Source organism: Microplitis mediator, chromosome 8 (assembly GCF_029852145.1).
Source record: "Microplitis mediator isolate UGA2020A chromosome 8, iyMicMedi2.1, whole genome shotgun sequence".
In the NCBI taxonomy this organism is placed as follows: Eukaryota; Metazoa; Arthropoda; class Insecta; order Hymenoptera; family Braconidae; genus Microplitis; species Microplitis mediator.
The window spans coordinates 4,860,158-4,868,719 of NC_079976.1; the positions used below are offsets into that span (position 1 = coordinate 4,860,158).

Genomic DNA, 8,562 nt, shown 5'->3' on the forward strand with positions numbered 1-8,562 from the left:
AAAATTTGTTAATTTTCTTGTTAGACTTACAGTAAAAAGTGTTGACAATCTCGTGACTCTTCGGGCTTCAATTTTAACTCGACAGTTACATCTTCCCCAACGAGTGCGCTCACAACTATTTCCTCGTCCTCCCATTTCTTCTCGTCACCAGATTTCTTCCCGCCTAATAATAAATATGCGTATAATTATTTTTCTGTTTATTTATTGGCTAAAAAAATAAAAAAAAATTTTTTATACATAAATAATTGCAATTAAAATTAATAAGATTGACAGGTGGTGTAAAAAATTCTTTACACAAGAATGTCCTCGACAAGCTAGTCGTCAAGTTCGACTCGCCGGCAATCTAAAAATATCATTTAAATGACCCACCGCAGCTAAAACGCGTGCTCATACGTCGCCAGCGCGAATGAGTACGAGAATCCAGGTATTTGACGGTTTAATAATTCACCCTTCTGGCAAAAATGATATTTATACCGTTTTAAAGCAGGCAAAATACTTTTTTATATATGTATATGTATAAACATAATATAAATATATATAGACACACATACACACACAAAAATGTACATTATATTTATGTACATTATAACTCTGCGTGTATAGTTATAACATATTCGTTAAAACTTGCCGGGAAGAAATATGCAACGGGCTCGTGAGCATTTGGCACCAATTGCCGGGAACGTGAGTAATCCCATACTCAAATTGGCAGAGAAAATACTTTATTTAAGACCATTCAACAAACGTAAATAAACTGTTTAAAAAAAAATGTTTTCTTCATTTTTTAAATTATTTTTCCAACACATTCCGAAATTGGATCAATCAATTTTATTAAAAATCACTGGATTATCCAGATTACTTTGTTAATGTCAGTGTAATGTGTCAAAGCAATAGAAACTCTATTAATACTTGAGTTTAACTTAAATAGTGATTTTTAAAACATGGTTACAAATAACAGTTACTCAAAAAATTAGATAATAAATAAATGAAATGTAAAGAAGAAACAGGTTGTTGTTTTTACCTGCTAAGGTCATGCCGTCTAGATGTTTTGGTTGTTGTTTCTTGACCTCAGCATATCACTGTCTTTTTTATTAACCGTATGTACTTTTTTTCTAAAATCAATTCACTCACTGATCTGCTTTCTTTCTTTTCTATTCGCTCTCTACCTTTTCTTCTTATTTTTATTCTTATTCTTCTATCTCTTCTTCGATTGAATACTACTTAGCAACTTCCTTGTTTATATTTATGCCGATTTGATCTCAATAAAAAACACAGTTAAATAAATAAATCACTTGAGATAGAGGATATCGGTATCTAAATGTTTGATTACGGTGATGAGTTGTGTATGACGTATAATATCTGACACCCTCGCACACCTCTCAGAGCAAAAGCTCGAGACCCCGACGGTTGGGACGACGGCCCGTTCTTCTCCTCACCGTGGAGGTTGCCTCTTTGGTCTAAAAGCGTCTCCCAGCGAGGGCGCAAGCGAACGCGACGCCTGCCGTCCAATTCGCCGAGTTCATCGTGATATTTTTTAACTTTTTTTTTATTTTACCTCTGACTACGATAATTTTTAAGTATCACGTACGCATGCGTTCACTCTCTTTACTTATTCTCTTATTCTCAGATCTGTACTCTTTACTTAAAACATCATCAACATCATTCGCTACATTTCTTGCTCCATTAAATGCTTATTCGTTATTTACTGAAATAAAAATACTTTATAATTCATTTAACTATTCTATTTTTAAATTTATAACAATTTATATTATAACAATATTATTTTATTTACAGTATTTTTTTTTATATATTTATTTTTTTTATTTTATTCAATACAATTTTTTGCTTTTAATTAAATAGCGATAATAATCAGTGTAATATTTATTAATTAAGCATAAAAATTTTAGTGACACAGTCACTCGTTTACAATTCTTTGGTTCAATTATTTTAATAAAACAATTAAATCATTATAAATTTCCATAAATACTTAAAAGTCTTGTAAATTAATTCAATAAATATATTTATATATTTTTAAATTTATGATTAACAGTTTATTAAATTATTTTATTTTTATTAAAATAAATTTATTATATAATTATTGTTCTCGAGGTTTCGCTTTCCACCATTTGGGTATCCAGCCTCTGATATCTTCCTGGACTCTGCGGTAAAGAAGAAGACAAATCAGCGGAATCGCAAGTACTTCTTTTTTAAATAAATAGACGTAGGCGGCGGCGATTAGAATAATTAAATCAATAGTATAACTCATTGATGATCTGACATTAAAATGGGCTTCAGCCATCAATCGTTCAGTGATTCCATTAGCGGGTAATTCAAAATTATTCTTCATGTCCGGCCTATCGTAAGATCGTGAGTTTCGTCTGTATCTCTCTAGAGATCGGTGGCTGTTTTTTATTTTTCTCCCCATCATTCGCTGGGAGGTTTCTGAATCACTAGGACTTACATCGACGGTTCTGAATCGTTCTCTCGAGCTATTTCTTGATGAAATTTTACTTTGTGCTGCTTCCCCTCTTTGCCGTGAAGATGATCGCGAAGCCGGAGGTTCTCTGTCTCGTGATTTTTCACGTTTTCGGGTTCGCGAAGAAGATCTCGAAGGCACACGATCTTGCGTTACTTCTTGTGCCCTTGTTTTCGATGAAGATCTTGTTGATGACGAAGTTCTAGTCTTTGATGATGATCTAGGATTTCTTTCAGTCGAAACGTTTCTTGATCTTGGTGCTGGTGGTTCATTTCTAGAAACTCTTCGGCTAGATCTCGTGTCTTCTTTTACTGGAGTTGAAGTCAAAGCTGAAGCTGGAGTTGAAGTCGAAGTGGGAGTGGGGGTAGGAGTTGTAACTCTTGAACTGACATTATTTTTTCTTCCACGAATTTCCTCATCTTTTTTCATTGAAACATTTTCCATTTGTTTTGTCTGAACTGTCGGACTTGGAATCAATCCAGAATCCATTTTATTTGAATTTATTTTATTATTCTGAGTATTATTGTTTCTATTATTACTATTATTCAATGCTCCATTGGATGCATACCTCGTCATAGGATGAACAGCATGACTTAGTGAATGTTCACGTACAATTTCCATGTAATGATCAACGACTGCTTGTCTTGCTTCTAAATCCTCTCTTTCTTCAACCGACGATTTTTTTTCTACCACCGGTTTTTGATTAGATCGTCTTCTATTTTTAGCGACTTCAGCAGCATTCAAAAGACTTGCATTATCACTATCTAATTCAGACATAACGGGAGCATTTGTTGCAGTACCAGATAAATCAGTCAATGATTTTTTTCTTAAAGTAACAACAGGCTCTTGTGGTACTTCTTTGTTCTCTTTAACATCTTCAGTATTTTTCGGACGTTCTACAATCGGTTTCTCCGGAGGAATGGGCCGGCCAAAATTATTAATAGGCACGGGATCTTCTTCTGTACGTTTTTTTAATATTGACTTGGGCTGGATGTTATTGTTGGGCGTGTAAAGAGGTCTAGCTTGTACAGAAGTGTCTACAACTCTGTACTCGGGGTCTGGGGGTGGGACATAAAGAATGGGTCGCCCACGTGGATGATAAGTGTCTTCTTCATCCATAATTGGTTGTGCTAGTATTCTGGACTTGAGTGTTCTCAGATCTTCGCTGCTGTCACTCTCAGGCTCTGTTTCAGCATCTGTTGATTCTTCGTAGTCATCAGCAACAATCGAATCATAAGCAATCTCTCTGTCTGGAGTTTTAACGTCGCGTCGATACTCAACATGAGTGAAAGATTCTTCAGCAGTCTGTAGTTCGTATTCTTCAGCATGTTTTTCTGGTACCAAAGGCATATTTTTATCGTCCCAATGATGCAAACCAGCGGACGGAGTTGGAGATGTTGGCTGGAAAGTTTTAGCTGGCTCTTCATCGATTGGATCTTCATGCAAATTTGGATCGGAAGCAATAATCTGAGGTACTGGAAGCATAAGACTCGCTGGAATTCCTCGTAACTGCGGAGAAGTTTGTCCTTCACTTGATCGTCTGCGACTCCACTTATTTTTCGCTTGTGTAGGAGATCCCGAAGATAATCTTCTTTTCAATCGTGTGTTTCTCAAGCGACCGGATATAAAATCTAAACCTTCTTTAGGCTTTTCGATTACTCCTGACTCACTTTTCTTGGCTGCTTCTGCCTCCTCAACTGCAACCGCCTTGTAAAATCTCTCCATCGCACGTTCATGCAGCAGTTCCGTAGAGCTTACAGCCTCGCGAAGTATCTCGACAATCTGATGATCTGCGCTAAATAATTCTGGTAATGATAATGACATCGGTGGAGGCAACAAATCTTCATCATTTTCTTCAGCGTCACCTTCAGAAGCGGATCTTATCAACGGATTTTTTTTACCAGTCTCTTCGTCTGGATAAAGTACTAACATAAATTCTGAACTACCATGGAATTTTTCTTCGTCCTCTTCGTCTTCTTCTTCAGTAGCTTCTCGCGGCAATAAACGCCGTTCTCTTTCACGATCATCATCACTCATATGATGGATTTGAATTGTCGGCAATGGAGACGGTGATTTTTCTTTTGTAAATGAATACGTTCTCTCAGAATCATCAAAAGTCGTTTGTCTAGTAAACGTCGGAATATTTAATGACTTTTCCGGTACACTGATTACCTGAAATAAATTTTTAAAATAATTAATTTAATTACAAAAAATAAAGTAATGTAAATTTTTAAGATTTTATTTTACCTGATGTTTCTCTTTTACTACTTCATCATCTGTAGAATTTTGTTGTTTATCTCTTTTAGTTCTTGGTCTTGTTGGTGCAACGGGCGCATCATCATCTTCGAGGGGTTTTTCGACATGCAAAAAAACAGTATCTGAAAAAGTTACTCTGCTATCAGCACGAGGTGGTTTCGGTGGCGGTCCTAAAACTAATTTATGTGCTGATGCTGATCTTGAAGGCGGAGTCTGAAATTCATTAGTAGGAATATCACGGGTCGCTTCTTCGCGTGTTAAACTACGAGTTCTTTTAGCCGGTTCACTTTGATCACGTCTTTCAGCTCTACCTCGATGTATTTCTCGTTGACTCTGTGATTTATCTGCCCGCAAAGGTGCATTTATTCTAAAAAAATTTTTAATTGGTTTCAAAACGAAAAAAAAATATATAACATGTACATGTACATAAATTAAATAAATTAAGATAACTAAAATATAAATAATTAAAACAGCAAAACATTTACCCTCTTTTAGGGTCTGGAATGAAGATGACATCACTCTCTTCACTGGGATCACTAACACCATATGGATTTTCAGCTTTAACGCGAAATTTATACTCCGAACCCTCAATGAGTTCGCTCAAGGTCGTGGTTGGTTGCCGACAAGTTGCTGCTTTTAGCCAGACGTCCCAACCAATCTAAATAAAAGGAGTCCAGTATAAATCACCAAAAAGATTTATCGCTGCCACATTTACTCACTATTTTTTCAGCAAAAAAAAATATATTTTTTACATTTTATTGCAAACTTACACGATAATACTCAAGAATATATGTCCCTATTTTACAGCCACCGTCATCTTCGGGTTCACTCCAGGACAATGTCACGGATCTGCCCAAGGTCATCGCTATCTTGGCTTTTCCTGGAGCCGATGGACGATCTAATAATGATTAATGATTATTATTGATCACTTGCATCTCAATATTCAACAGATACATGAGTATAATAATTAATTAGATGATAACCTGTAACGGTAACTAGAAAGGAAGCAATATCTTCTCCAAGTTTATTAACAGCTTTCACAGTATACTCTCCTCGATCTTTTCTCTTAGCTGCTGGTATCCTCATTGAACACTCTCCACTATCAAACGCATCAATTATGTGCCTATCATCTGAGTTTATAACTTCACCGTCGTGTAACCAGGTAACATTTGGTACTGGTTTTCCTGCTATGGATACTTTCAGTCTAATCGCTTCATCTTGCTCGAAAAGAAGCCCATCTTCATACTGTCTAGGAAGTCTTATTCTCGGTGCAGCTGTAAAATTAAATTATTAAGCGTAATTATACAATGTATGCATAATAATTATTATTAATAAATGTCAAAACAATTTTGTACCTTCGAGAATAAGTCTTGCTCGAGTGCTTATATGTCCAGCACGATTTGTAGCCGTGCATTTTATTTCCCCTTCATCATTTAATGCTGTCTGATGAATAAGAAGTGTACTTTTATTATTCTCTGTAATTATTCTTGTTCTTCTACTGCTGAAAATTTCAAATCCATCTTTGAACCATGAAATTTTCGGAACCGGTAGTCCAGAAAATTTAACAACAAATTCTGCCTGTAATAAAATTAAAATGTTATTGGCCAATTTGAATAAATTTTGTATATTAATAGGGTGATTACTTGTTCATTTTCAAGTGCGGTGGTATCTTTGAGTTCCAATTCAAAGTGTGGTATTGTGGCTGCTGATCTTTGAAGCGTAACTGTCAGCGGATCTGACAGTTCACTCGGTTGAGAGAGTCCCAAACCGTTCTGCGCTCTCACGCGAAACTGATACCTCCATCCTGGTTCTAGTCCACTGAGAGTTAACTCCGGAAATGGACAGAGGTTTGGCGATGATCTGACCCAATGCGGTGAGCCCATACGTCGATGTTCTACTAAATAGCCAATTATCGCGGAACCACCATTGCTAGGAGATCGTTCCCATCGAATACCGACAATGTCTGGCTGAGAATCATCCGATGACCCGGGAATGAGAACTGGCTTTCCTGGTGGCGCCGGAAGTCCTAAAAAAAATCATTTAAATTCATAGTTTTTTTTTTTTAATAAATAAACAGAAAAAGTTATTAAATTTTAAAAAAATAAATTAGTAATTGACATAATTATTAAATAAGTTAATCCGTCATAGAATATCAGGCAATACAACCATTCCGTCTCGTCTTTCACGTACTTAGTTACAGCGTCTCCAACACAATCGCGCACGTGGATCCAAAAATAAAACGGAAAAGCGTTTGGCAAGCTCGAGACCACTGGCTAGTTTCTTCTCTCTCTTTCTCTCTTGTTCCCGCCATCCCCTTGGGAGAAGAAGAAAAAGAGGAAGAAGAAAAAATTTTAAAAAATAAAATTTAAAAAAACTTATCGACTGCACGGAATGTAAAGGCATTGAATTATTAAAAAATAAAGTTTACTGTATATATTTATAAAAAAGTTAAAAAAAATTCCCCTAAAATAATCAATGAACAAAAAAAAAACCAGTTGTGTCTTTTTATAAAAGTGATGATCTAAATATTTATAGTGAAACAGTAAAAGAATGGATATACGTAAACTTCCAATGCCTAGAAGAGAGCTAGTAAAATTCCGGGTCACTTTGAGTTTGAGTGTATCGTCCGCGGCCAAATGATGCGCTCTCGTTATAGACACTCGTGTGTGTCTGTTATAAGACGACGACAATGCAGCAGCATACGTATATATTTATCATTATATAGACAATTAAGTTAAATAGTTGAGTCAGTATGTGTGACTCTGGTGTGAGATAAATCTCAATTACGGAAGTAGATCTGTCTCGCCATAGTTTATCACCAGACATACGTCGTACCTGGACCACCCCAGTGGACTCTCTTGGAGTTACTTCCGGTTGATGTTGATAGTCTTCTTGCATTCTTAGCTGATGCATTCCCCATAGCACCTAATTTATGTTATTGATGATGATGATGATGATGATGATGATGATGATGATGATATCACCGTTTACTCCGTGGTGTAAAGAACCTTCTCACACGCACCATTTGACTTGATATCCCTTGACCAGCAGATCAAAGGAAGAAATAATTATGATGATGATGATGGTGATGGTGATGATGATGATGATGGAGACTAGCTCAAATGAGCTGCTCTTTTTGTGCCTTCACTCCTCCACCTTGGATTTAATAGTACAACTGACTCGCGGGTGTCTCGATATAGCGCGGAGGCACTGACTCGCGGGCAGCACTGGCTCTTGGGAAAAACGAATGGTCGGGTGAGAGCTTCAACTTGCGCAGACTCCGAAGGTGATATACCCACACTGGCCAACTACATAAACAGCCGGCACTAAAAAATCAAATTAGTATTTTAAATCAAGAAGAATTTTATTTGCTCTACTGTACATCTCTTATTAATCATATATATGTATATGTATATGTATACAATAAACAAATAATGTAAAGACAATTGTTTATTAATAGACCGTCGAATCTACTGAAATGTTGAATTAATCGTTGACACTTGTTGCATGATCTAGTTTTCAGTAGATGTAAAAACATTATCCTACTTTTTTACCTTAAAAAAATTTACTCCAAAATATTTTTTAAGCTCCATATTTAAAGTAATTTTTAAATGTTTCTTCTTTAGAATTTCTTCACAAAAAATAAACAACAATTAAAATATTTAAAAGGTAAATATTATTTTGGAGTAAATAAATTTCTAAAAAGAAGTACTGCTAAGTAAAATTATATTTAATAATAAATATTAAGTTTTAATATAAGAGAGTAAAAAAATCATATCAAAGCTTTTAAAATCAGCGAAATATCAACGGTGCAGAAACAAATAATTAAAATC

The 8,562-nt window shown here is 35.5% G+C and overlaps 2 protein-coding genes across 3 annotated transcripts in view; both read right to left on the reverse strand.

Moving 5' to 3' along the window:
* The window catches only part of LOC130673766 (titin-like), a 47,259-nt gene extending 45,792 nt beyond the window's left edge, over nucleotides 1-1,467 (reverse strand). Inside the window, exons 1-2 of one of the 2 annotated variants that reach the window (XM_057478944.1) lie at nucleotides 1,019-1,463; nucleotides 31-163 (exon numbers count right to left, since the gene is read on the reverse strand). In XM_057478944.1, the coding sequence (XP_057334927.1) occupies nucleotides 31-163; nucleotides 1,019-1,031 (146 nt within the window). In that variant the 5' untranslated portion in view covers nucleotides 1,032-1,463. Of the gene's footprint in view, nucleotides 1-30; nucleotides 164-1,018 lie in introns of both variants that reach the window. The other variant, XM_057478946.1, reaches the window with a different exon arrangement.
* Nucleotides 1,468-1,814: 347 nt separating this feature from the next.
* LOC130673767 (titin homolog) lies at nucleotides 1,815-7,961 on the reverse strand. Its single transcript, XM_057478947.1, has 8 exons — nucleotides 7,565-7,961; nucleotides 6,373-6,755; nucleotides 6,085-6,307; nucleotides 5,713-6,003; nucleotides 5,500-5,627; nucleotides 5,215-5,387; nucleotides 4,721-5,096; nucleotides 1,815-4,645 (listed from the first exon to the last, which is right to left on the reverse strand). The coding sequence occupies exons 1-8, from the start codon at nucleotides 7,647-7,649 to the stop codon at nucleotides 2,093-2,095; spliced, it is 4,212 nt and encodes a 1,403-aa protein (XP_057334930.1). The 5' UTR covers nucleotides 7,650-7,961; the 3' UTR covers nucleotides 1,815-2,092.
* Between the last annotated feature and the right edge of the window lie 601 nt (nucleotides 7,962-8,562).

Excerpts from the sequence above, each read along its gene's own strand:
- LOC130673767 (XM_057478947.1), bottom strand. The coding sequence starts at position 7,649 with ATGGGGAATGCATCAGCTAAGAATGCAAGAAGACTATCAACATCAACC. Across the intron at positions 6,756-7,564 it reads AGTCCACTGGGGTGGTCCAG|GACTTCCGGCGCCACCAGGA; the intron begins GTACGACGTATG and ends GATTTTTTTTAG. Across the intron at positions 6,004-6,084 it reads AGCAAGACTTATTCTCGAAG|CTGCACCGAGAATAAGACTT; the intron begins GTACAAAATTGT and ends TTAATTTTACAG.